The sequence below is a fragment of the Miniopterus schreibersii genome, assembly GCF_964146895.1.
Source record: "Miniopterus schreibersii genome assembly, chromosome: 15".
In the NCBI taxonomy this organism is placed as follows: Eukaryota; Metazoa; Chordata; class Mammalia; order Chiroptera; family Miniopteridae; genus Miniopterus; species Miniopterus schreibersii.
Genome location: NC_138115.1, coordinates 27,323,176 through 27,349,929, shown reverse-complemented (window position 1 = coordinate 27,349,929; position 26,754 = coordinate 27,323,176). Strand labels below are relative to the sequence as shown.

The following is a 26,754-nucleotide window of genomic DNA, read 5'->3' as shown; positions in this document are numbered from 1 at the left end:
CTGGACCTACCATGGCCTGGGCCAGGATTAGGCAAGAGAGGGGCAGAATGTGGGCCTCCCTCCCTCCAAGCCCAACACGGCGATCTTAGGCATCCTTTACTCAGCTGGCAAATATCTACTGAGGGCTTATAGTGTGTCAGGCACAGTGCCACAGGCTGGCACTGTGAGTGACACATGAGTGACACAAGGCCCTACCCTCGGGCTACATGGGATTCAGAGCCTCAAGAACAGCCTTTCTTGATATGGGGTGATTAGTCCTATAAGGTGGCAGTGCAAGGCTCTAAGAAGGCCTGGGGGAGGGGATCTAATTCCTAGCCTCCTTGGAGGAAGTGCACTTTGGTGTTCCTGGCTGCGGTAGGGGTTGGGCATTCTGGGCCCAAAGATTTCCACAAGTCTGGCCACTTGACCTCATCGTCTCATCCTGCGGGGAGCAGATTCTGGACAGTAATTTCTTTCTTTTTTTTTTAAGTGTACTCAACATACTTTTTAAAATATATATATATTTTTATTGATTTCAGAGAGACAAAGGGAGGGGGGTAGAGAGATAGAAACATCTCTCTGTGTAAATGATGAGAGTCATTGATCGGCTGCCTCCTGCATGCCCCACATTGGGGATGGAGCGCACAGCCCGGGCATGTGCCCTGACCGGGAATCAAACTGCGATCTCCGAGATCACAGGTCAATGCTCAGCCGCTGGGCCAGGCCAGCAGGGCTGGACAGTAACTTCTGACACCCAAACTCACATGAGACTGCCCATTGCTTGATGTTCAAGGGGCTGAGTCTGTCTGGGACAGGAGTGCCCATGGCAATCTTTTCTCCAAGCCAAGTGCCTGAGGACCTGAATAACTGAGAGGTCATCTGGTGGATGAGGGTCAGGGGCAAAGGTGGGACAGCCCCTGTCCTTCTCTGTTGTGGCCCCTGTCCGGCCGGCAGAAAGGTGTGGCGAGCTGATCACCAGCTTCCACTGGCCTCTGGCCTCAGGCCCCCGCAGTACACTGAGCACGTCTCTGTCACTCCACTTCCCATGCTGATTTGCACTTGCCTATTTTTATGTCTGACTTTCCTCCAGACTGAATGTTCTTTTAAGGAAAAGCATATTTGTTTGTCGCTGTACCATCAGCTCCGAGCTCAGTGCCCATAAAAGTCTGTGGCATGAATGCTACAGTGAACGTCCCTGTGTAAATCTTAGTCCGTGTTTCTTAAGTTCCTGACTATAGATCCCTGCTCATTAAATTAATATTTCAAAGCTTATGAACATTTTAAAGATTCTCGTTCCCACTTTGTTGTGGCCTTATCAGCATTGAAAGTATTATCTTTTTTGGTCTTTTACTAGTTTGATTGCAAGAAGGTAAGTCTGTTGGCTTCTAGGCATTACCAAAGCTAACAGAATCATTGAACTGTTTGGCAAGTTCCCATTACACTCGGGTCTCCTTGAAAAAGTGCCTCGTGGACAGTGCCAAGCCCTTATTCCTCAGCAAAGGGTGACAGGCTCGTGGCACCAGTGTTCTTGTCCCTGGCAACTAACTGCCTTTGGGGTTTTGTCTGCTCAGGTGTCCTGCTGAGTGCAGCTGGCCAGTTTGCAGGCCGAGCGTGTGGTTAGGGAGCATGTAGATTCCAGAACAGCGCTGGAGAGAATTTCATGTTGGCAATGCAGTGCTTTCCCTGAAAGCATGTTTTGCAGGACAGTTTTAAACAGAAGAGTGGGCAGATTTAGGAGCAGTTTTCACAGGAGCACCTCAAGAACAGAGGGGAAAGGACTGAAGGCTGTGCTTCCTCAGGAGAAAGTGGGTGGAATTGAGGGAGTGTTTCCTGGTGGAAGGGGAACCCTGAATAGGTACCCACAGAGCAGGACCTGTCTCGGGAAGATAGGAGTCAGCCTGAAGTTGGGGTGGCCTCCCTGTGTAGGACATCTCTTCAGGACACCAAACGAGGGCTCTCTCTTCTCTGAGCCAGGGGAGGGGGTTGGCGACATCAGTGAGTCAGCAGGGGTGTGTGTGTGCAAGAATGTCCTTTGGAGCAGGGAAGAGCCATGAGGCTTTATTTTCCAGTAAAGAGGGTGTTTGTGTGTGTGATTCTGTGAATGTGTCTGTGGTTCTGGGTGTGTGTGTACCTGTGCACACTGTATGTGTACATGTGTCTTGTGTGTATGTCCATGGATATCTTGGTGTGTATGTATGTCTGTATCTCTGTGTCCGTGTGTCTGCATGTGGCCGGGAGGAGCTATGGTTCCTGTGAAACAAAGTGAGCAGGATTCACACAGTCACAGGCTGGCCCTTTAAGTGAAGCCCTCCTGTCCTCTGCCTCCTGAGAGGGCCTGGAGGCCAGAGATCCTGCCCAGGCCTCCCAGCCCCAGCCCATCTGTGGGACCTGTCCGGGTCCCAGCCCCAGTGGAATGTCACCATCAGCCTGGCTCCATTTCCTCACTGCCGTGGAATCATTTTTCCTAAATAAATAAAAGAAATTAAGCACATGACCACCTAAAGATGGAGCATTGATGGGGGCCTTATTGGCCTCTGCTAGCTTGGAGCTCTCACTTAGACTTGAGTTTGCTTTACAGTCTGTTTCTCCTCTTGTGTGCTCATTGCTGCCACTCCCATGACAATGTCTGAAAATGCTGCTATTAAAATATGAGCCCACTTTGCCTGGAAGGCTTGGGCCCAAGTACACTAACAGCTGAGAGAAGTGTGGGAGCTTAGGGAGGCCTCAGATGGCGGCTGAAGTTCTGTCTGTTTAAAGCCAGTCCCAAGGGAGACTGCAGGGGGACCAGCAGGCATCTGAGATCCTGGTCACTTGACCTGGAGGTGCTGCAATTTTCCAGGCTTGCTTTGGGAACATGCTTATAGCTGTACTATTTCAGTCAGGATAGTGTTCGTGTTTCTGCGGGGAGGAACCTGGCTAGAAGTGCTGAATATATCTCGATTTAGAAGTGGATTCACATCCATTACCTTTCATGATTGTGGATCTGGGCAGCACAGAAATGAACAGCCTCAGCGGGAAACCTGAGGCTGAAGATGGTGAGTCGGGACCAGACCCTCGACCCGACCCCCGCTGTAGTTCCTGCTCCCGCTGCCTGGCTGTAGAAAGCTCACATGGAAGGGGTGGCTCCGCTTCTAGGGGCAAGGGCAGTGCCCAGAGCCAGCAGAATCATGACGTTGTGGGTTTTTCTGTCTGCTAGCTCTTTCCTCCCCTTGCTTTTAGTGGCACAAATGATATTCCCTTTGTATGTACATATGTATGTATATATATCCTCACTGGAGGATATTATTTTTTATTGATTTTAGAGAAGAAGGGAGGGAGGGGGAGAGAGAGAGAGAGAGAGAAACATCAGTGTGAGAGAGAAACATCTACTGGTTGCCTCCCATATGCGCCCCGACCAGGTATCAAACCTGCAACCCTTGGGTGCACAGGATGATGCTCCAACCAACCAAGCCACCCAGCCAGGGCAGTACTCCCTCTGTAAAAGAATTGAGGTCCACTGAGGTCCGTAGGTTGCTGGTGAGAATTTGGTGTTCTCCCAGGAGTGACAGCTGGAGCCCTAGTCAGGAACCCCAGGGGCACAGGAGCCACCTTCTTCCGGGGCCTGAGCAGATCCTCCAGCCTGGAGCCCTGTGCACTCAATCTCCACACCCCCCTCCACCACGATCAGAATGACCTGGAGAGCTTGTTAAAAATGCAGGTTTCCAGGCCCCTGCCCCAGTCCTCCTGAATCAAAATTTCTGGGGGCCCTAACCAAGATCCATGTTTTTAAGAGCTTTGCAGGTGGTGCTTTTGAACGGAAAACTTTGAGAACCACTGCCTGAGCCTAGCCCTTTGCATTGACAGGTGCTGTGAGTGTCTCCCCGCCAGCTGGTCCGAGGTGGTCCCAGTTACTTCCAGCATCATGGGCAATTAGAACAAAAGCTCAGTGACTTTAGTGCTCAGTCTGAGAGTGAGCCACCTGTCTTCATTTTCTGCCTTCCATTTGTTTGCCTAGTGAGGGAAAGACATAAGACAAATGCTCTGATTGGGCCCCTTTGCCAAGCCTCACTATGGAGCACCCTCCCCCCTTGAGCAGACCTTCCCATGGGCGCCTCCCAGGCATTGGGCCCAGCCTATCTGTGGCTGTCTTTATCTGGGGGCGCAGCTCCCTCGGCCAGTCAGCGGAGGCCAGGGGAACAACAGTCAGCTATGGTCCTTCTTCTGTGGCCTCAGCCACTTTCACTGCATTATCCTCTCTGCACTTTCTACTCTCCTGTCTCAGTGGTCTCCCAAAGTGCAGAGCTGCAGGCCCCGAGAGACCCAGCAGAGAATTTGCTGGGCTTTGGGTCAGGCAGAAATGGGCACACAGCCCAGGTGACCTTGTTCTTGGCATGTATATGAGCTCAAAGGTGTCAGAGTGTCTGCACCTCCAGGGTCTTTACAACTTCCAACAAGTCACAACTTTTGGAGCATTTACTCTGAACTGGGAAGGGTGCTGAGCACCTTACATGCGTTGTCTCATTTAGTTTTCTCGGGAACTTTGTAGAGTGGGCAGTTCTGTACCCATCTTGTGGATGAGAAAACTGAGGTTAACAGAGGTTAAATTTTAGATGCATAAGGAATAGGTTAACAAAACACTAATAAGTGGACTTCAAATGCTGACATCTCAAGTGGAGGAGGGGGAGGGGAAATAAATGAGAAAAACATTTGAAGGCCGAGCTCAAATCACACGCAGGTAAGATCTGAGTTCTGAACACGTGGGTGATCTTGGCAAGTACAAACTCGTCTCTGAGCCTTTCATCTGTAAAACGGGAATAATTGTATTTTTGCTGTTCACCTTATAGAGCATTAGGAAGATCAGATAGTGTCTATGAACGTCTTTTGTAAAGCATGGCCTACCAGTGAGGATTTGGGGCCCATGAGGGTGGTCCGCTGCTAAATTAGACTTTTTGTCCAAGAGGGAAACGGAGTATGTAAAGAAGAGGAGCGAGTGGGGTGGAGCGCAGAAGCACAGACAGCCCTGGATCTGGGTCTCAGCTCCAGCACTCCACAGCTGGTGATTTTAAGCAAACTCTGAGCCTTAGTTTCTTATCTATAAAATAGAGCTTGTTAACCTGAAAATAAAAGCTCTTTCAAAGTGAGAGGCAACAAGCATTTATTTGAGATCAAAGCATAGCTATTTGGGAAACACTGATTCAGGCAGAAGTCCAAATAATGTTTCAATTAGGAGACAAGGCCAATGGGTATTTATAAGAAAGGGAAGGGGAACAATTACATCAATAGAAGGAAGGCGTTTCTACTGGTGCAGATACCATAACATATTGATGTTAATTCTAAATAATGTTTTGAATTTTCAGTTCAATAGTCGTCAGTTCTGTAGTCATAATATCTACTTTCTTTGCAATATCTGTTATCTTTGCAGTTTTTGGGGGGCATAATGTTGCTTTTGGCCCAGTCCAAAGGTGATTTTGCCCTGTTTTAACATTTCAGAGGTTTGAGGTATAATTTGTGCAAAATCATTCCTCTGGGATGGCAGCTCTAGCTCCATTTATTATTTTTTTATAATCTAATAAGGGATTAAGGGGACTATTGAATGACATGAGATAACATGAACTCAAAAGTGTTGAAAATAGGATTGGAAAAAGATACAACTGGACAACTTTGAAACAAAGCTGGAGTAGCAATTTTTATAATAGACAAAATAGAGTATAACTGAAATATATCATAAAGACAAAGAAAGACGTTATATTCTCATAAGAGTAGCCATAATTAAGATATAATAACCATGGCCATATATGTATTGCATAATATAAAGTTGAAATATAAACCCACAACTGACAGACTACACGGAGAAGGAGATAAATCAGTAGTTGGGCTTAAAAGTTTTCATACATTCCTCCCTGAAAATGAGAAATCAAGTAGTCTAAGAGCAAGGATAACAAATATTTAAAGGACATGATTAATAACTTGATCACGCATGGAACAGTCATAGAAATTAATCATGCACTAAGTCACAAAGGCATTATCTATATATTCCGGTGAACTGTCACCCCACAGACTGTTCAGACCACAGAAACATAAAATTAGAAAACAATAATAAATAGCTCTAGAAATCTTACATCTAGATATTTAAAAACATTACTATTAAAAAAATCATTTTTTAAGGGGAAATCATAATAGAAATTATAAAAGAAACAGTAGAAAAACAATGAAAACACTATGTCAAAAATTGTAGGGGAATTTGTAACAAAGTATTCAACTCTAAGAGTCATAGAGTTCAATTCGAAGAACATAAGAAAGCAATAGATTTATTTTTTAATTCCAGTTTACATTCAATAGTAATTTGTATTAGTTTCAGGTGTACAGCACAGTGGTCTGACAGTCACGTACTTCACAAGGTAGGATTTAGATCACAGAAACAAGGAAGGAAATAATACAAGTAAGAATGAAAACAGAAATTTTAAAATAAAGGAAAGGGGGACAGAAAATTATTAATAATAGTAAACGTTAGTTTTCTGAAAAGATTAATACAATAGGCAAAAATTTTGTCAAAGTTTGATTATGAAAAAAAATAGAAAAGATGAAAATAAAATATAAAATGAATAAATACAGATACAACATTTAAAATAACAAAATATTATAAACAACTACATATCAATACATTTGAAAACCAAGATGAAATACATTTCTAGAAGAAATATAAATGCCAAAATTACCATGGTAAGAGATGAGGAGACCTTGAGTACACCACTAACCACTAAAGAGAAAAATGGCAATTCACCACCCCAAAATCCTCAGGATAAGATGGTTTTTTAGGTAAGATATACTAACCTTCATGGATCAGACAGTTTCTATATTTATAAGTCATTCCAGAAAAGAGGAGGGTAAGGAAAACTGTCTCACTCGTTTTACGATTTATTGTAAAGTCTTTTCTACCAAAACCAGATACGAACTGTACAAGAACAAAAAATTGTAGGTATCGTTTTGAATCATGAGTGTATAAAACCTAAATGAGATATCAGGCAGACTAAATATATTACAAAAAGGGGGTTTCACCCAGGAGCCTGAGGTGGTTCTGCTTTAAGTTGACCACATTAGTGGACAAAAGGGAAAAACTAACATGGTTATCTTCCATAGGTATGATAAAATATTGAACAGAATTCAATACCTGTAAATAATGAAAACTCTTAGAAATGTAGGAGTTGAAGAGAACTTCCTCCATCTGATAGAGGCCGTCCTCTAAAAATATACAGCAAAAATCGTGCTTAGTAGAGAAACTTCCCTCTGAGGTCAGGGACAAGATAGGGGTGCCTAGCGTGGGACTAGAGGTCTTGGCCAGCAAAGTCACACAAGAGAAACAAACAATAAAGATTAGGCAGGGTGCAAAGGAGAGCAATTGTTATTATTTGGCTGTTATAAAAAATGTATGTAAATAACCTCTGAGAGTCAGTGAATGGTTAGAACTAGTAACAGATTTCAACCAAGTAGCCCAGAAAATGAAATTTCCAGTAACCTCAAAGCCCACAAAAGAATCTAACAAAAAATGTCCAGGACTTTAATAGACCACAGCTTATGGCCCTCTGTGAATATAGTCAGATGTGAGTGAATAAAGGGAAATGATCTGTTCACAGATGCGAAGTTAGTATTGTAAAGATGTCAGGTCTCCCACAAGGTAATCTATAAATTCAAAAACAGAGCAATCAGAATCCCAGGAGGATTTTTTGTTGTTGAAGATTGATAAAATGATTCTAAGATTCCTATGGAAATATAAATACCTACTATTTTCAAAATCAGCCTAAAAAAGGGGATTCACCCTACCTCAGGTGATACTGCAAAGCCAGAGTGATTAAGACAGAATGGTACCCGCACAGGAACAGACCGTGGAGCTCAACCCACGAGGGCGCACACGAGAAGCTGATTTATGAGGAGGTGGTCTCACAAATGAGGAAAAAAGTGGATGGCTCCTTCCTTCTTAGTATGTGATGTTAGAAAATTGCCTTAGAGTGTAGAGAGAAATGAAATTATAAGCCTGTTTGACCCACTATTAAAAAAATTCCAGACAGGTTGTAGACCTAAATGCAACAGCTAAAATATAAAGCCAATAGATAAAAACATCAAATAACTTTGCGACGTTGGAGTAGGGAAAGATCCCCGAAAGACCGGTGATAATGGAAAAGGAGACGAATTTGTCTGCATTGGGCTAAGCACTGGGCAGGAGGAGTTGCTCCGTAAGTGTCGGTCTCTCTCAATGTCCTTCGCTGGTCCAGAACCTAACCAGGAACACAAAGAAGGTGGCCTGGCTCCGATATCGGTTCCCTGGGGAGGGGACAGGTGCTGAGTCAGGCCGAGGTGGGGCCTTCAGAGTGCCTGAGGCAGAACGGGGTGACCCGATGGCCTCTTATTTTCTTGGTCTGAATTGCTGCTCTGTCTGGGGTTCAGGCTCGCTATCTGGAGGAATCTCTTAGCAAGAGGCCTCAAATACAGGTGTGGGTGGCCCAGAGACACCATGCAAAGTTAACCACTGCCGCCCTGGGCACTCTGTTGCTGTCCTCACTGTCAGGGTGAGTGTGGGTCACTCTAAAGCAAGGGATGGGCTGGGCATTGATACCTCCCAACACCCCTGCTAAACTCCAGAATCATGCCAGGAGCTTGTTAAAAATTAAATGGAGGCCTCGCCCTGCCGCACTCTGATTCAGTAGGTGTGGGGCCCCTCAGCAATCTTTGTCTGACTAGTTCCCAAGCGTGGCCAGGGTTGAACCTGCCAACCTGGATCACCTTTCCAGGGTCCAGCAGATCAGAACCTCTCAGCTCCCGGGGGTGCAGAACTCCCTGGGGAGGAAGGGGGATGCATAGAGGTTTGCCCTGGGGCAGGATGAGTGGGCAGTGGTTAGGATGGGAGGAGAGCAGGGGTGCAGCCAGAAGGTGCCAGGGAGAGGCCAGCTGTAACCCAACTCAACTCTCCTCTGTGATGTCCCCCTCCACCCGTCCCCCTCGGTTCTGATCCTGTACTGGAATTGTCTGCAAATTGCCTGCTTCCTTCACTATCCTGGGAGCTCCTTGAAGGCAAGAGCATTGCATTCATTCATATTCATTCATTCCACAAGTGTGTATTAATACATTCACATGCCAGGGACAGGCGCTAATAGGGATCGAGGCTGAGTCAGCCCACTAGAACTTCCAGTCTGGTCAGGAGGCAGCAATACCACCAAGCAGCTCTAATGTGTGTGACATGCTGCAATGGAGAACCAGCAGACACACAGTAGGGACACTCATCCCTGACCTGAGAGATCTGGAAGGGCTGCCTGGAAGAAGTGGAGTCTAATATGGTGAGGAATCAAAGGAGCAGTCAAAGGAGAATAGGGAAGTGTGTTTCAGAGCCACAGAATGGCATGTGCAGGCCTTCGTTTGGAACGGCAAAGGTCAAGGTGACTGTACTTCCAGGGAGGGGTGTTCTGGGGAATGAGGCCATGGTATGGGCTGGGGCTCCTCGCAGGGCCCACGTGCAGGAGTTTTTACTTTAGAGCTGGGCCATGTGGTAGGGGGCAATGAAAGGGTCCCACCCTCCACTCTCCAGGTCCCCAGCTTGGGCCCTGCCTCGGGGCAGCTGCAGGGAACATGTGGTGAACAGGCTGCTTTTGCCTGGCTGGACTGGTGGGCCTGACCCCGGCTCCTGCCCACTTCCTTCCCCTCATTCCCCCTGTTCTGGGGGCTGGGCCAGCTCTCCCTCTGGGAAGCAGATAGTAGGCTTTCAGCACCTGGGAATATCAGATGCTTCTCCAAGTTAGTATGGACCACTGCCCAGAGCTGGGGAAACAGGCTGGGAGAGTGGCATGATGTCCCAGGAGTCTCAGAAGTACTGGTCTTCTCTGGCCTCTCAAGCTGTTAAAAACTGCTCCAAGAGAATTCAAGTGCTTTATCCCTCCTTTGGGAACGGCTCTCCTCCTGCACAAGTGCTCTTGGCCAGGGTCTCGGTTTGGGCCTTCAGGGCATCCAGGGGCTTGGTAGGTGTGCACTGGGTGGGAGAGCTGCATGAGCACCTCTGCTCAGTCCCTGGACAGTGAGCTCGAGCCCCCAGATGGGAAAGGCAGGCCTTTCTCCACCTTGGGAGGTCCCAGGACCATGGTGATCTATCTGGAGCTGACCTCATGCTCAGGGGACTTGGGGCATGACAACAGCAATGGCCATTGCTGACATTTTATTGATCCATGTTTTGTGCCAGTGCCGCCCCCCCCCCCCCCCCCGTACACTCTTTGCCCTCTGTCCATCCCAAAAATCCCGGGGGAGGGGACTGAGAAGCTCAGCAGATACATTTGGAGACTGCTACTCTTGTGGGGAGGGTATTAAGCTACCTTAAGTCATGTCATGCAAAGGTTAACCAACAGGATTTTCACTAATCTTGGGGACCTCCCCTCGCCCAGGGATGTGCAGGACTCACCCAGCAGGTACTGGTTGGGGGCTGTGACCTGGAGGAAACTGCTGTAAGACCAGGCCTCGGGCCTTCTCTGCTGGGGAAGGGTTGGGACTTGGGTGGGGCTCCTGAGAGCTGGGGAGGGTCAATGTAAACACCATGAAGCCCTTTCTGGCTTTCCAAATTGACAGGAGTTAATTTAGAGTCAGCATAATCACAATACACCATTAAGTGAGAAAAAGCAGGTTGCAAAATAGCACCGTGACCTCGATTTCTGTGAAAACTGCACATACTTGTTTCTGGAAAAGACTAGAAGGAAATGTATCAACCTAACGGCTGTTATCACTGGGTGGCATGCTCTGATAAAATATTTTCCCTTTTACAGCCACCAGCAGGCTCCCCTGCTTTATGTCTTGCCACATTGTGGGCAACCTGCTAGTTTAAATCCATGTTGGTTCCTGTGAGCATTTGACTATCGCGAGTGCTTCCCTGGGGCCTTTTCAGGAAGTGGGTGTCACTTGGCTGATACTTTGCTTAGTGACTCCAGGCTGCTGAATTGATGGGACAGAGATAGTAGTAATTATTTTAAAGACAGATGATGAAGTGGGGAAATTTATAAAGCTAAATATTATATATTTTATTTTTCATACGTGTTTGAAATGCAGATCTGTGGGAGATGCCATTTGTAGGACTGAACTGACATGCCCATCCTGACATTGTATGCTACCAGGCGATGGTAGAATTTTGATTAAAGTGCATTGGGTGATGGGAGAGAAAAAAATTTCCCTTTTGCTTAGTTACATTTCTAATTTTTCTGTGGAGTATTACTTGTGTGGTCAAAAGGAATAGGGGAATTTGGACCGGGAGGGCGGGCCTTATTGATTGAGAGGGTTCCAGCCCCTCTTCAGCCTGCAGGCCTGGGTGGAAGGAAGGAGGAAGAGTCTTCCCAGAGCCGCCCACGAGGGCACCCCAAGGCGGAGCTGGTGCCCCCGCCGTGCCAGTGTCTCAGCCATGTGTGGGTGCCATCCGGTTATTTGCAGCCTGTCCCACTGGACTGTCCTCTCCTGGAGGGCAGGGCTGGCGCCCAGTCGCTAGCCAGGCACCTGCCAAGGGGGTGCTCAACGAAGGGGGGAGCAGGGACTACCCCATAGCACCGTCTGGTTTGCCTTGGCAGCCTGTCTGGTTCTCAAGTCTAACTTTCTCTCGTGGCTTCTGTTCCCTAGATCCACTTCCCGGACGTGGAGCGGGTCGAATGGGCCAACAAGGTAAGGCCAGCGCGCCCGTGGGACTGGCCTCACTCCAGGCCTGGTCCTCCCCTGCTGGCCTCTCCTGAGTCACCTGCAGGGATGGGGGTGGAGCAGTGTGTGGACAGAGACCCTCCCTGCTGCTTGGGTGGTGGCCTTCTGCCTGTCTCTCTCCTTAGCTCTTACCTCCATCTCAGTTCTTCTCATCACCAGACAATAACTTTCTTTTCTTTGAAAAGACATTTTTTTTAAATTGTGCAATTAACGCACGTGTGCAGCAGCAAAGTGAGAAAATACAGAGCCTAAAGTACAGCCTCCAGTAGTCCCCAGGCCCAGATTGAGCCTCGGGAGAGGAAGGGGGTTGGTTCCATAGCTGCCTCTGGCTTTGGCCTAGTTCCCAATCCAGATCCACCAGCACTTGGGCAGGTTGCCTAACACCTCAGAGCTGGTTCCCTCCTCGGTGCAATGGGAGCAATTATGGTCCCTGCCCGTGGGGTTGTTGTGAGAATTAGTGAGGTAATTACTGCACCACAGTACCTGGCTCATTGTAGGCGCTGGGATCGCTGTCATCACAGGTGTGACTGCTGTTGGGTCATGCAGGGGACTCCCTGTAGGCACTGCTGCAGATGGCCCCAGGTTGGGCTCTGAGACTCCAGGTCTGCCCCACCCGTCCCCTTACAGTGAGAAATCAGTCTGGTTCCTACCTGTTCTGCCCAAACCTGTCCCTAAATGTGAAGGCTCGTGCAGCCCCCGCTGCGTCTCCTGACTTTAACACAGACCTTGCCTCTGTTCTGGATAGAGGCTTAGCCCAGATCAGGAATGACTTAGGTTAGATATGAAAAAGGACTTCCTGATGGTTTTTGATCTAAGGTTGCTATATATATTATATATGTTACCCCAGATGTCACTGCCGAGTGGATCAAAAACTGTTCTCAGCCTCTGGATAAAATTTGGAGGAAGCGATTTGCTGCCTTAAGAGGAGTGAACAGGTTTCTGTGGATTAATGTGGGCCCAGGGCCTCTGGGACAAACCGTGTACTGTGCCCCCAAGGTAGTGTTCTTCCCTGTGTTTGCTAGTTCACAGGCCCCGCACGCATGGTGTCTTTCCTGCACCAACACACACAGACCAGCGGGATTAGGCTCCCTGATGGGGAAAGTTATGTAGACAAACCTCATGCTAGGGCATCAGATATGTCCCAGAGAGCTTAGCGGTCAAGAGGCACTTGGCAAATGACAAAGCAGGGGGATGGGAAGATGGGACAGGCCCCTGAGGGAGATGGGGACAAACCTCATGCCCCCAGGCTCCTCTGGTCGTGGGTTTGGAGAGGGGGAGGTGTATCTTTAAACTGATGAGAGAGAGGAAGAGGAAGGAACCTTTGCCCCACACGGAGCCGGTCGCCGGCTAGAGCTCCCTGTGCACCCTCCGATCACCATCTCTGCCACCAGGCCCTATCTCTGCCACCCTTCCTCTCCCAGGCCCTGCACTTAGTTCCCAGACCAGCACCATGAGTCATCCTGCCATAGAAATCTGCTGTAGAAGGCAGCCTTTTCTGACTGCTAAAATAAAACTAAATGCGCAGGAAACAATTTAAGTTTCTCTTCTGTGATTTTTTTCTTAAACATCTAGCCAGCTGCTACTTCTTTGTCCCACAGAGAAGATTCAGGTAATTTATGTTGTAGCACAGCACGAAAGGGCTTCATCATATTAGGTTTAGTGAATGACTATTTCATGGTATTCTGCAAAATAGCACCCGGGCTCGGGGGTCCACTGCCCACACAAGAGTGACAACCACTGCTGTGGTTACCACTGTGCGGCGGACAGACGGACGGCTGGGTGGGCAAATGGGTAGTACAGAATAAGGATCCCATGGCCCTTATATGCATGTATTTAGAATAGATTTTTAAAATAAAAAATTTTAATGTTAGATTTTTAAGTGAAATTTCAAGTTAGCTTTTTAGCAAAGCCTGTGGTTAGACAAGAGATGGCCATGCTCCGAGCCTAAGAGCTTCAGACAGCTGTGAGTCTGGGGTGGGGGCACAGACCTGACCAGCAGGGCCTCTTCCTGGCCTCCCAGATCATCTCCCACATCTGGCCCTACCTGAGCATCATTATGGAAAACAAGTTCCGGGAGAAGCTTGAGCCCAAGATCCGGGAGAAGAGCATTCACCTGAGGACCTTCACCTTCACCAAGCTCTACTTCCGACAAAAGGTCAGTGCTGTCTCAGGAAGGGCATCCTGGGCCTGCTGTGCAGTCTCCTCTGTCCCTGTCCCCTGCCCCAGGTCACTCAGCTGATTGGCAAGATCCCACCAGGCTTCACAGGGTCCTGGCCCCCACCTGCACTTCCCAGCCCCTGGGCCTCAGTCCAGACCCCTCACCCCAAGGTCCCAACATCACCATCTCTGCAGGCTCTGAGGATGCCCCTCTCTTGCCCTGCTCAGAGAGACAAAGAGTCAGAGCAAAAAAAGTTCCGTATTTCTTAAGCCAAAGTTTGAAAAGATGCCATGCGGGGTGGAAGCCAGCCAGATAAAAGATGTACAAGTCACACTCGCTACCCTCAGGAATCACCTGGGGAGAGCACACCCTCTTGGAGTGAGATAGTGCCCCAGAGCCATGTGCGATGCTCTACTAATTGAGTGATCCTGGCCATTAGTGTCACAAGAAACCAGGCTGGTTCTGTGAAGACTAGGTGACCCAGGGTGAAAGAAGTTTCTGTTTAACATACCTAACACATAGCCCTATTCTAGACTGTGCTTCTGATTCCACCCTCCTGCCCCACTCCTCTTGCCCCAATGGGCCCCCTTGATGTCTTTCTTTGGTCATCTGAAAATGCATCCCTCAGGCAGAGAACAGCTGTGATGTCATCACTGGGTAAACCAGAGGCGTTGGCCTCTGATCTGCTCTGGAATAAGCAGGTGTCTGGGTGCACTAGGAGCTGTCTGCCAGCCCCAGGGCATGGGCCCAACTCTGAACTCATCCCCTCCCACCCACCCCCTAGTTGGGGGTGGATCAGGCTTGCCTGAGCCCTGGAGATTCTGGTTCATGCCACTCAGACTCTGCCAGGACTGGCTTGTCCCAGCATCTGCCGGTTCATTTGTTCATTCCCCTTTTCACTCATGTATGACTTATTGAGCATGGCTGTGTGTGAGGCATCAGAGAGAGAGGTGGGTGTGGCTGTGCCCCTGTCCTGTTGTGGAGGTGGGTGCATATATAGAAGGGTGGCAACACAGCAGTGTACGCACGGTGGTGGAGGAATGCTTGAGTCCAGGAGTGCATAGCTGCTGTGGCAGTCAGGGAAGGCTTCCTGGACGGGATGATACCTGAGTTGGCATTTGAAGAATTCAGCAGTCTGAGAGCCAGGCAGCCTTCGGACTGCTGTGTTTATAGCAGAGCCTGCTCAGCTAGGCTGATAGTCTGGTGGTGCCTGTGGGATGTGACACTGCTGGAAAGAGGTCCCTTGCCGGCAGCAGAAGCAGGCCTAGGGATGGCTGATCCTGAAGGATGATTTTTATCACATCAGGAGAACCTGGCCAGGGACCTGCAGACTGACTAGATGCCCCAGCCCTGCAGGAGAAATACCTGACTCCTGGTTTTCAAAGCCCTTCCCGTCCTGTCTCCTCCCCAACCTAAGCTCTCCTCGCTCTCCTCTCTATTGCGGGGCTCACAGAGGACTCCTCAGTGATCTTTCTGGGCTTGGCCAGAACCTAGTGCACTCACTGCCTTCCTTCATGCGCACAAGTGTTTACAGCTCCCTCCAATTCCTGTGTCCATGCCCAAATCCATTCTGTGCTGTGATGACCTTGGTTCAGTGATGTAACCTCTCTGAGCTTCAGTTTCCTCATCTGTAAAAGGAAAGGACCTACTTCTAAGGGTGGTTGTGAGGCGTGACTAACGGGCGTGGCCTCAGGGCTGCCCTGCGTGGCTGTGTGAGTACTGCTTAGATAGGGTGCCTGGCCAGGAAAGCCAGCGGAGGCCAGATCCAGCCTTGAGCCCCTCACCTAACTGTGAGCCCCGAGCGAGGACTGCCCTGCCAGTGCAGAGCAGCTGCTCCAACGATGGTTCTCCTTCCTTTCTGTGGTGGGGTCTCCAGGTGGGCAGCCTTCCCCAGGCCGGGTCTCCACAGAGGGGCTCTTGGGGCTGGCTGAGCTTCCAGGGGTGCCCGCACACTGACCCAGCCGGGGAGCAGTGGGCTCCAGGCTGTGGGAAGTCAGTTACAGTCACCCCCTCACCCCTCAGGCTTCCACTGGCTTTTCTGGGTCTTCAACTTCAAGGCCCTAGAGGCCAGGGTAGAGCCAGGTGCTATGGGCCTGAAGCTTCTACAATTCTGGGAACCCTCTTAAAGAAAAAGAATGTAAAATTAGGACAAAAATGAATATGAAATAGATATAAGAATGAGAAAATAGATCACAGCTACTTATACATTTAACATATCACCCATACGAGAAACCCTGGGAAAACTACATCATAATTTTAATTAACTGTTCAACATGTCCCTATAATATTTTTCAAAAAACAAAAAATGTAGAGACTTATGCAGCGAGCCATCTGGATGGTACAATGAACCTTTTGCTGTGTTTGCTTTAGCATATATCCGCGCTGCTATCCTTCTTGTCGTCTTATTTTAAAAAATATATCTTTATTGATTTCAGAGAGAGGAAGGGAGAGGGAGAGGGAGAGAAACATCAATGATGAGAGAGTCACTGATCAGCAGCCTCCTGCACGCCCCCTACTGGGGATCGAGCCCGCAACCCGGGCATGTGCCCCGGAATCGAAAGGTGATCTCCTGGATCCTAGGTCGATGCTCAACAGCTGAGCCATGCCGGCCAGGCCTTGTCAATCTTTTTAAAAACACATTTCAAACTAAATTCCAGACATTAGTGAGTTTCACCCCTAACCACTTCAACATGTGCATCACTTACTCAAATGCACATGAAATTTATTTTTGATTATTGATAAATAATAATCAGGCCCTCCCCCAGTGCCACCTGAGAGGAGAAGAGTCTGGGCAGAGGGGGGAAGAAAATGATCTAGGAGCTTAGCCCTTGGTCCCAGCGCCTGGGGACTGCGGTCCTGGCGTGGGGCACCTGAATTCCTAGGGTCAGGTCTCTCAGCTGGGGACCCTGCCCTCTTCCTTCGCCCTTAGGCGGGCAATTCCTACTCATCTGCCAGAACTGTTTAAACACCACCTCCTCCTCCAGGAAGCCTTTACTAACCTCTGCCCACCCCAAGCTGAGTTGGGAGGTGCTCCTGACATCCCCAGATACCCATGTGACGGCACAGGCTGCACCTCATCACCCCCCTCCACCACCCCCCCACCCCACCCCGAGCGCTCATTCACCCCCCCCCCACCTCTGCTGGGCTGTGAGCATGAGGACAGGCTCAGCTGCCTTGCTCCTTGCCTTCGCCACAGGCCAGAGCCCAGTGCAGAGGGGGCGCTCAGTAAACATCCGTGGTAGGAGAGAGAGAAAAAGGGTGCACATTCTAGGGAGGAAAATCAGAGCGACAAGGGCGGACAGAGGCCATGGGGTGGGTTTCTGTGCTAGTGCCTCACCCCAGGAGTGCAGTGCCTCACCCCAGGTCACGTTATTTGTTGTGGATAAAACCTGGTGCTGGGAAGGGGCAGCAGCCGTCCCTGCTGCAAGACCTCTGCTGACCTAGTCCCGGCATCTCTTCCAGTGCCCCAGGGTCAACGGTGTCAAGGCACACACCAGCAAGCACAACCGGAGACAGGTGGTCCTGGACCTGCAGATATGGTGAGCCCTCTTGCCCGTGGGGGCCAGGTGTGGGGGCCGGGGGCACACTCTGGGGGAACAGCCAGTTTGAAGATGGAATAGCATATATACTCTAATCTACCTCTCAGAGCAGATACAACACCCCCCTCCCCACCTGCCCTGGGCTAGAGCACAGGTTCCCTGCTTGGGGTGCGGAAGTTTCAGGAGAATGGGTGGTCCCGGGGAGCCACCGCCATCTGACTCCTCAGCCCAGGCCTGGCTTCTCCCATCGGACCGGCACTAGGCATGCTCTGGGTTCCGAGGTCCAGGCAGCAGAGCTTCCCTAGAGGCCAGGGCCGGGTCACCTGGAGGGTCGGACCAGCTGCCTCAGAGGGTGTGAATGAGGGAGAAGGGTGACAGGAAGACGCGGGACTTGTGGTGAGTCTCAGGGAGCTCTGAGCACAGGTTGCGGGACAGCAGGAGAACTGGGCCCTGTGGCACCTCAGAAAAACTAAAGGATACGAAGACACATGAGTGACTCGTTGAGTGGGCTGGGCAAGGGCACCTTTTTGAATGAGGTCTGTAATAGGCTTGAGATGGTGAGAAGAGAGATGCAACCCAGGAAGTCTTTCTGGAGGTGGTGAGATTTGAATTGTGTTTTAAAGGAACAAGGATCAACTCCTGAGGTTCCAGAATGTTGTCATTCCTTTCCAGTGTCTCATATGTACTGTCCTTAGCCCAGAGGCTGGCACTGAGGGCACACAAGGAAGACAGGAGTCAGCTCTGGGAATACCCATCCCCACTTGGGGGCTGGTCTCAAGTGTGTTGGGATGGTGATAGCTATTGGGCATCCTGGCCCCAAGGCACTGCCAGATCTTTATATGAATATTTAGGGCCTGTCAAGGTCATCTGGCCTCCCCACCCAGCTTCCCAGGCAGCTCAGGCAGCTCGTGGAGTCCCCAGGTTTTCCTCCAACCCTTTCAGGGGGCACTCAGCATTTCTGGGACATCAGCTCCCCTGCCTGTGTCCTCCAGATATTTGATGGCTGCCTTCTCCCTCCCCTTAGTCGTCTTTAGTCCTTTCACAGGGTCTTGATCTTTACCTCAAAGGCACTCATTCTGGGCTTCCTGTGCCCGTCACTTGGCAAGAGCCACCCGCAGGACTCAGGCTCCTAAGAACATTGCCTTTTCCCCCTCCACCACCCCCAGCAACAGCCTGGGTGAAAGGTTGGATGTAAGCAGTGTGGCTGCTCTGTGTCCTCGGGGAAGAGACCTGGGCAGAGATGGGACAGGAGCATAGCAGTGGCAGAGGAGTGGGCACTGTGCTCACCAGGAGCCCCTCCTTCGCGTCCATGGGGTGTCATGGGACAAGGTGGTGCCCAGAGTCACTAGCATCATGGGCAGAGGTGGGGATGTGCATGAGACTTCTGGGTGCAGGGACCTGGGGCTCTGCCCCCTAGGGTCTGGGCCTGGGTCAGTGTCTGTGCAGAGCCAAGAAAAGCTGAGGCTGTGAGGGAGACTGTATCTGGATGAGGCAGGGCTTGGGCTGGGCAAGTTTCCCAACCTGAGGGGTAGACCTGCCCCTCTTCCTGACCCCCCTTCTCTCTCCCCACTTTCAGCTACATTGGGGACTGTGAGATCAGTGTGGAGCTTCAGAAGATACAGGCTGGCGTGAACGGGATCCAGGTGAGCGGGGCCCGACAGGACTGCCCCCCATTCCTGTCCCTGGGGGGGATTGGAGCAGGCAAGAACAGGTGCATGCTGGAGCAGGCTGCAGAAGGGGGTGATGACACCAAACACAGGCTGGTCACAATTGAGGGACTCCAGGCCCAAGTTCACACGGCCAGGAAGTGACTGCTAGGCCTCACCCAGTTGCTGCTCAGCCCCATGGCACTACACTCCCACGCCTGTCTCTCTTTCTAAAGTCCCCCTGAGAGAGACTTTGGTGGCTCAGGGAAGAAAGAGGTTCTGTTTATGGGATGATGCAGACCCCATGTTTGAAACTGAGGTGGATCGGGGAGGTGGAATTTCTCATAGCAGGAGTATAGAGGAGCTGAATGGGACCCACTCCTGGGCCCCCACTGGCTGGGCTGACCTGAAATGTGGGTGAGGCTGCAGGCCCCTTGACCCAGCGTACCACAGGAAGGCAGTGGGGCCAGCTCATGGCCCATGGGGAGCTGGCAAAGGGGTGTTTCTGATTGTGGTCCCTGCTGTGACAGCAGACAGTCCTGGCACTTGGGGGTGGCATGGGTATGAATGAGATGGCAGTGGCCTGCAGCAGGTGCAGAAGGGAGGCTGAGTCCCTCGTGGGGCCCTCTGTGCCATCCAGTTGCAAGGCACACTGCGGATCATCCTGGACCCCCTCCTGGTGGACAAGCCCTTCGTGGGAGCCGTGACCGTGTTCTTTCTTCAGAAGCCGGTGAGCCCCGGGGATATGAGGCAGGCCTGCCACTCCCTGGGCGTGAGCACATGCCTCCTGGGCCCCGGGCACTGGGCTTGAGCCAAGAATGGAGATGCCTAAGCCCACCGAGACCCAGCACGCCACACTCCTGTCCTGTGCAACCTAAGTAGCCTGAGGTACCCGACTCTGCTCTCCCTAAGACCAGAAACAGCTCAGAGCAGTGGCTTGCCAGGGTCTCACGGGATCCATGTGCACTGGCCACTCCTGTGTCATCCTGGCAGGAAAGCAGCCCTGGCCTATCCCAAGCCACGGCCTGAGCAGGACTGGAAGGTGCCCTCACCTGCCTGACACCCCTGCAGCAGGCACCCCTCAGCAGACTGGGTTCTCCATGTGGGTGGGTGTGAGGCGCTCAGGGTTCTCAGTCCTGGGCTTCTGGCCCCCTCTGCTCTGCAGCACCTGCAGATCAACTGGACAGGCCTGACCAACCTGCTGGATGCGCCAGGGATCAAGTAAGTGCCTGTGAGAGCCACCAGGCAGAGCTCAAACGCAGGGTCCTTCCCGCTGCGCAGTTAGTCACCAGAGGTTCACAGTGGCTGCCCTCCCTCCCCACTCCCTGTGTGAGGAGTGGGGGCAGGAACCGAGTTCTCCCTCTGGGAGAAAACGTGTTGGGGTGTGGGAGTGGGAGGCTAACAGTGTTGTTTGGCCTCTGTGGGCAGGCACTGCCCCCGAACACACACACACACACACACACATACACACACACGTATGCACACACGTATGCACGCACATGCACATGCACACACGTGGGAGAGCAGGGGGGAGAAGCTCTGATCAGATGAGATGTCCTAGAGGAGGCCTGCCGGGTGGGCTGTGGAGGCTCCTGGCTCTGTAGTTAGCAGCTGTGTGACTTTAGACAAATTACTTCACCTCTCTGGGCTCTTCCTCAGTAAAAGCAGAGCCCGGTTCCTCTATCTTGGGGTCCCTGGGAGAACACTGAGGTGTGTGTGGCGGTGGCAGTGGGTGTGTTCACACGCCCGTGTCTCCTTTCACCCTTTTCACCAAGTGTGTGGAGAGAAGCCCATGTGGCCGTCCCGACCATGGTCACAAACAGTTGGGGAGGGTGCCAGTGAAGATGAGCTGGTCTGAGAAATCCCTCCTTCCCTGCGCAGGCAGGGAGGGGCTGCTGCACTCAGAGCCGCAGGCCCCCGCAGGGAAGGGCACAGCCCCGCAGGGATGGACAGCTGGACCAGGCTGGGCACACGCCAGCTGGCTCGCCAGGCTTGGGCCGCTGCCCCCACCTGCGGGCAGGACCACTCACTTGCTCATTGGGGACGTTCCCACCCATCTTGACCCCCTGGACCCAGAATCCAGTCACAGATTTTTTTCATTCAAAAAATAGTTACTGAGCACCTACTGTGGCCAGTCCTCTTGTAGGGAATGTCCCTACTCCCTCTATGGGGGGGGGGGGGGGGATGGAATCAGCCAGCAGATAAAGAGAACTTGGCTGTGATGTCAGGGAACGGAAGGGCTAAGGTGGCGAACACTCACCCAGCATTTACTGGGCACTGTTCTCAGCACTTTACACATGTCAGTCATCCTCGTAAAAACACTAGGAGGCCAGTATAATTATCCTCAGTTTAGAGATGAGGAAACTGAGATCCAGAGAGGTTAGCAGGTACCCCAAGGTCACAGCTCATGAGATTCTAACACAGCTTCAGGTTGTCACTCAGCTGCCACACTGTGATGCCTCACAGAACAAGCAGGATTGGGGGTGCAGTGGTCCCAGCTGTCAGTACGTAACTCCACATGCCCCCTGCAGGCTGGGCTCAGGGCTGCACTCTCCGGGGCAGGGGCGCCCTGAGCTCTGGCTCCCGTGCCAGCTCCCGGGACGGGTGAGGGGCAGGCAGCCTGGGGGAGGCAGTGCCACCCCTCCACATGTGGTCATGCCCATTGTCCCCAGCGAGATGTCAGACAGCCTGCTGGAGGACCTCATCGCCGCCCACCTGGTGCTGCCCAACCGTGTGACTGTGCCCGTGAAGAAGGGCTTGGATGTGACCAATTTGCGCTTCCCTCTGCCCTGTGTGAGTACCTGCACCAGCTAGAGCATGGGCCCAGTGCTAGGGCCAGACGGCTGGGGGCGAATGCATTCTCACACAGGAATCCTTATTTCTGCCCTGGGGAGGGGGCGTGGCACCTCCAGTTTCCTGAGTCTCAGGAAGGCTAAATGAGTCACCCATCTTGGGACATGCAAAGCCCAGGTGGCATTCCTTCTGGGATCCTGATACCCCTATGCAGCCTTGGTTAGGGACTGTGGGCAGTCACCTCCTGCCCCAGGAAACTCCGGGAGCCTCCCAATCCTCCTTCAGGGACCTGCGGCTCCCCGACTCCAAGCTTGGGGTCTATTGGGAAGGAGAGTGTTCAGTAGAGCTGGGCATCTGGCTTCCTTGGGTGCTTAGCCCCACTGTCCCTTCCATCCTGTGCCCAGCTAGGACGGACAGCCATGTGGCTCCCTATAGAAGGTGCTCTAGCTGTGGCCCTGAGCCCTCAGGGCTGGGAGTCAGGGCCTCAGGAGAGGGGAAAGTGCCCATTTCACCATCAGCACCAGGTATGGGGCATCCATGCGGGGTTGAGGGTCGGTCAGCAAGGGACACATCCGTGCTGTCAGCCTTCTCATAATGGCGCATGGGCTTCATCCCATACTATGGGTTAGGCAGTCTCAGAGTAGCAACACAATACCATCACCTATGTCACAACTACTAAACATTTAGTACCTCTTGACAGTACATTCCAGATGTACTGCCAAGCGGCTGTGATTTAAACTCCCTGGGAATAGTTCCTCTGTGTGCTGGGACAGCAGCTGCCTGTGAATATTTACATTGGTTTGTTTCATTCCATTTCCTATTTTTAGGGTTTAATTTTTAGCTTAACTTTACAATTATGTGAAAACATGTGCATGTTTCCAAAGTCCAATATAAAGAACAAATTATATTTTAAGGAGCCCGGCTTCTATCCCTTGTCCCTCCACCTAATCTCCACCTTCTCCCTGTAAGTGATGGTTTATCTGCCCAGTATTTTTCAGTATTTGTTTTCTAAGATGACCAGATACATCCATATGGTGGTATGTGCACATCTGGTCGTCCTGATTCCCCCTTTCTTTGGTGGACAGCTGCATACTACAGCTTCCCCACCTTATTGTATCAGTCAGGTGTCCCGGGGATCACTCCATGACCGTGTTCATGGGGCCCATCTTCATTCTGACAGATGCACATTACTCCGCGTGTGGACGTGCTGTGCTTATTTCAATTCTCAATTGACAGTTGAGCGGTGTCTGGTCTTTGTTCAAACAAATATGCTGTCATGAGCAGCCTTGGACATGTCTTTTTATATTTTTGCAGTATGGCTTTAGGGCTAGAAATGGGATTGCTGTGTCCGAGGGAAAATACATCCTTACTTACTGTCGTTTTTTAAATAGTTCTAGGGAGGAAGGCTACCTTTTCCCAATCCTTGGCTCTGATCTGCCTTAAGACATATCCTAGTGTGTGGAGTCGGATGAGACTCAGTGCTGGGACCTTTGCAGGGACCCACTGCCAGCAGCAAGCAGTGTCCACAGGGCTATATACACCTGGAGACTGGGAAGAAATAACACTGGAAGTCAGTCTCCATGCAGGTTACAGAGAGGGGGCTGGAGTACAGGAGGAAGCCTCCTCAGGTGGCTTGGTTTGCCATGGTTGTTGGCACAGGAAGAAATGGCTGCAGTGGAACAAGCCATTCACATGGCAAGTTGGGAAGGGCAGGAATGTGGGCGGGCATTGCGATGCAGTAGACAGAGCCCTGGGCCCTGCCATCACTGGCTGCGTGGCCTTGGCTAGGAGGCTGCTGTCTCTGGCTTCTGCCTCCCCATCCAGAACATGGAGAGAGTGCTGTGGGCTGGGGTGATGATGTCTGGGGGCTTTGGCTCTGATATTGCGGGCCTTGAGGGCTGGTGCAGCCCAGGAAGCAGCAGTGAACCCAGGGCTGGGCATTTTCCAGGGGGTGATCAGAGTCCACTTGCTGGAGGCGGAAAAGCTGGCCCAGATGGACCACTTCCTGGGGATCCGAGGCAAGTCGGACCCCTATGCCAAGGTGAGCATTGGCCTGCAGCATTTCCGGAGCAAGACCATCTACAAGAACCTGAACCCCACCTGGAACGAGGTGTTTGAGGTGAGGGTCTCCTCAGCCATAGTTGGCTACTTTGATGTCCTCCAGGCTCCTCTGGGTCATGCTGGGTACAGACGTGGGGTGGGGGGCCTTGCCCTCATGGGCCTCACATACCTGTGGGACAACAGGATTGAGCCTTGGGGACAAGCAGGATGTTTTGGGTAATTCCCACTTTCCAAGTCCACCCGGTTTCCAGAGGTGGGCTGTGGCCCCACCGGAGGTGACAACTTACAGATGAGCTCCCATGTCTTTTTCCTGCTAGAGTCAGCTTTGCTAGAATTTTTCAAGTCAAAGTAAAAAAACCTAAAGGCAGTTCTGCCCCAATCCTCTCAGCCAGAGCTAGACACCAGGAGCCTGAAGTTCTTCCTTAAGTTCAACCACAGCCCCTCCTATGAGGAGGGTAGGCCCCACAGCTTAGGTGCTCTGGAAGCTGCAAGCCCACGAAGCACACACAGCAGCCACCGTCCCCTGAGCACCCACCCTGGGTGGTTTGCCCATCTTGCCTCTCATCTTCCTGCCTGCAGGGGAGGACATCACTCCCTTCATACAGGAGGGTCTTCCAGGCACTGAGGAGGGCAGGAACCTGCCCCAGGCGCCACACTAAGCGGTGGAGCTGGAATGTGGCTCCCCTTGGGTCATGTGCGAATCTGCTTCATCAGCTGATGGGGCCTGAAGGTCAAGTCACCTCTTTCCTTCCAGTTCTTAGTGTATGAAGTCCCTGGGCAAGACCTGGAGGTGGACCTGTATGATGAGGATACTGACAGGGACGACTTCCTGGGCAGGTGAGGAGGGCTGAGCTGGGCCTGGGGGCGCTGGACCTTCTATTCCTGGGCCTTCCAAACCTCCCTTCTAGGTGTCTCCTGCATATCCAGCCCTGAACTGGGCCCTGCAGGCACAGAGAGGACCCCAAGGTTTATATACCATAGGCCCTGCTTTCTGCACTCTTGATAATGTACCCAGAGTCCCCATTTGGAGCAGTGGGCAGGGGCAAAGCTGACATGAATGGCCAGGTCCCATGTCAAGGAACCCTGGCCACTGACTCTGGGGCAGAACACAGGAACTCAGAGTGTGTGAGGGCTGACGTGGCCTGGCTGGGGCTGCCTATCAAAACTGCAGACTTACATGTCTTGGTCCAGCAGGCCCACTTCCAGATCCCATGAAAGTATTATGAAATGTCTGTTGCAGAACTATCTGAGGTGGCAAAACAAAAGAGCTGGAGAGAAAAACGTCCAGCCTCAGAGGACGTTGGTTAAATATGAAGAAATTTTCAACCAACCGTTGCCAAACTAGAGAATGTTCTGCAGCTTTTAAAAACAATGAGTAGGATCTATGTGTATTGACCTGGAGGATATCCATTGTGTATTAGGAAGGGGGGCGGGGAGTTGGGAGTGACCTGTGCAGACTGAGTCATCCTTCCAGGGCGGATGTGTGTGTGTGTGTGTGCGCGCGCACGCGCACGCACGTGTGCAAGTGAGCGCAGGGAAAGGCATGGAAGCTACACAGCAGGCTGCTCACACTGCTCGTCTCAGAGAGCTGGGGTTGCGAGAGGAATATAATTTTACATGAATCTTCATACTCCTGTATTGTTTGGCTTGTTTCCATGAACACAGAATTTTAGAAAGTGAACAAAACAAAGTGGGAGGGGCACAGTCTGACAGCCTAAGAAAACAGCTCACAAGCCAACGTTACTTTTTTTCTCATCTTAATTTTTGTAATGTTGCAGATTTGAAGTGTGACTTGTGGTTCATATTTTATGTAACTGAGCTCAAACACACTGCTAACAGTTACATAAAATTAATTTCCCCTCTGGCTTGAGTCGATAGTGGGAGGCACGCTGAGAATGCAGGTGCTACCTCCTTTCACACACGTCAACTATACTCATCATGTGGAAGGCACTGGGGGCAGTTTTGGAAATGGACAGGCATTTGGGGTTATTATAATGACCGCGGGAGGTGGTGCCACTGGCGTTTAGGGGGCACCAGGCAGGGAAGCTGAATTCCTGCAATGCATGGGCAATTTTGCACAATGAAAAATCATTCCGCTCAAATGCCAGTAGCACCATCACTGAGAATCCAGAGCCGATGTGTCCAGCAGTATCTGCTTCTTCCCCTCTGGAGATGGCAGCCACCTGCCTCCAGGGGCAGCATGCCCAGTGGGGGCAGCCCTGATGGCTAGACTGTCCTTCCTGTGCTTGAGCTGAAAGTGGTCTCCCACTGGTTCCTTGGCATGAATAAGATCCTCTGTCTTGAGGGTCCCACTCAGATACTTGATAACAGATTCCAGAGAAGGCCGCCATACCAACTGTGGCTTGCCTCCTCGGAGCTGAGCTGACCCCCCCTCTCCCCCCCATGTATTCCAGCCTGCAGATCTGCCTCGGGGATGTCATGACGAACAGAGTGGTGGATGAGGTAGGGTTGGTGCTTGCAGCCTCTCCCCGTGGACAGCTCTAGCAGGTTGCTTCAGCCCAGCTTGTCCTATGAAATGGGCTCCTTCTATGCTGAGCCACATGTGCTGGTTTTCAGGGGCAAGAGCTGGGCAAGACAGATGGGTCCAGGCAACCCAACCAGGGTCTGGGTTGGAAGAAGCTTCCCTGAAATGCCCACAGAACAAGGATCTCCAGCAGGGGGCAGTCACACTACAGGGGAGGGCAGACTGGGCCTGGGTAGGAGGGTTTTTCCATCCCAAAGTGTAGCACTTCAGTCCTCGAACCACAGGTCCCAGTCCCTCAAGTCCACAGTCCACCCTGTCTGGGCTAATTCCCCTTTCCCCTGAAGCCTCTATTATGGCCCCACCAGTTCCCAGAACTGAGCTATCTGTAGATGGTCAGTAGTACCTCAC

General features: G+C 51.3%; 1 protein-coding gene across 1 annotated transcript in view; it reads left to right on the top strand.

Annotated features, from left to right (window-relative positions):
* ESYT3 (extended synaptotagmin 3) overlaps positions 1 to 26,754 on the top strand; it is a gene marked incomplete at its 5' end in the record, with an annotated part of 47,981 nt that overhangs the window by 5,646 nt on the left and 15,581 nt on the right. Inside the window, 10 exons of the mRNA XM_081159887.1 lie at positions 11,590 to 11,631; positions 13,685 to 13,819; positions 17,285 to 17,361; positions 18,938 to 19,004; positions 19,648 to 19,737; positions 20,173 to 20,228; positions 21,680 to 21,800; positions 23,749 to 23,919; positions 24,616 to 24,698; positions 26,276 to 26,324. Of these exons, the coding sequence (XP_081016013.1) occupies positions 11,590 to 11,631; positions 13,685 to 13,819; positions 17,285 to 17,361; positions 18,938 to 19,004; positions 19,648 to 19,737; positions 20,173 to 20,228; positions 21,680 to 21,800; positions 23,749 to 23,919; positions 24,616 to 24,698; positions 26,276 to 26,324 (891 nt within the window). The remainder of the gene's footprint in view (positions 1 to 11,589; positions 11,632 to 13,684; positions 13,820 to 17,284; positions 17,362 to 18,937; positions 19,005 to 19,647; positions 19,738 to 20,172; positions 20,229 to 21,679; positions 21,801 to 23,748; positions 23,920 to 24,615; positions 24,699 to 26,275; positions 26,325 to 26,754) is intronic.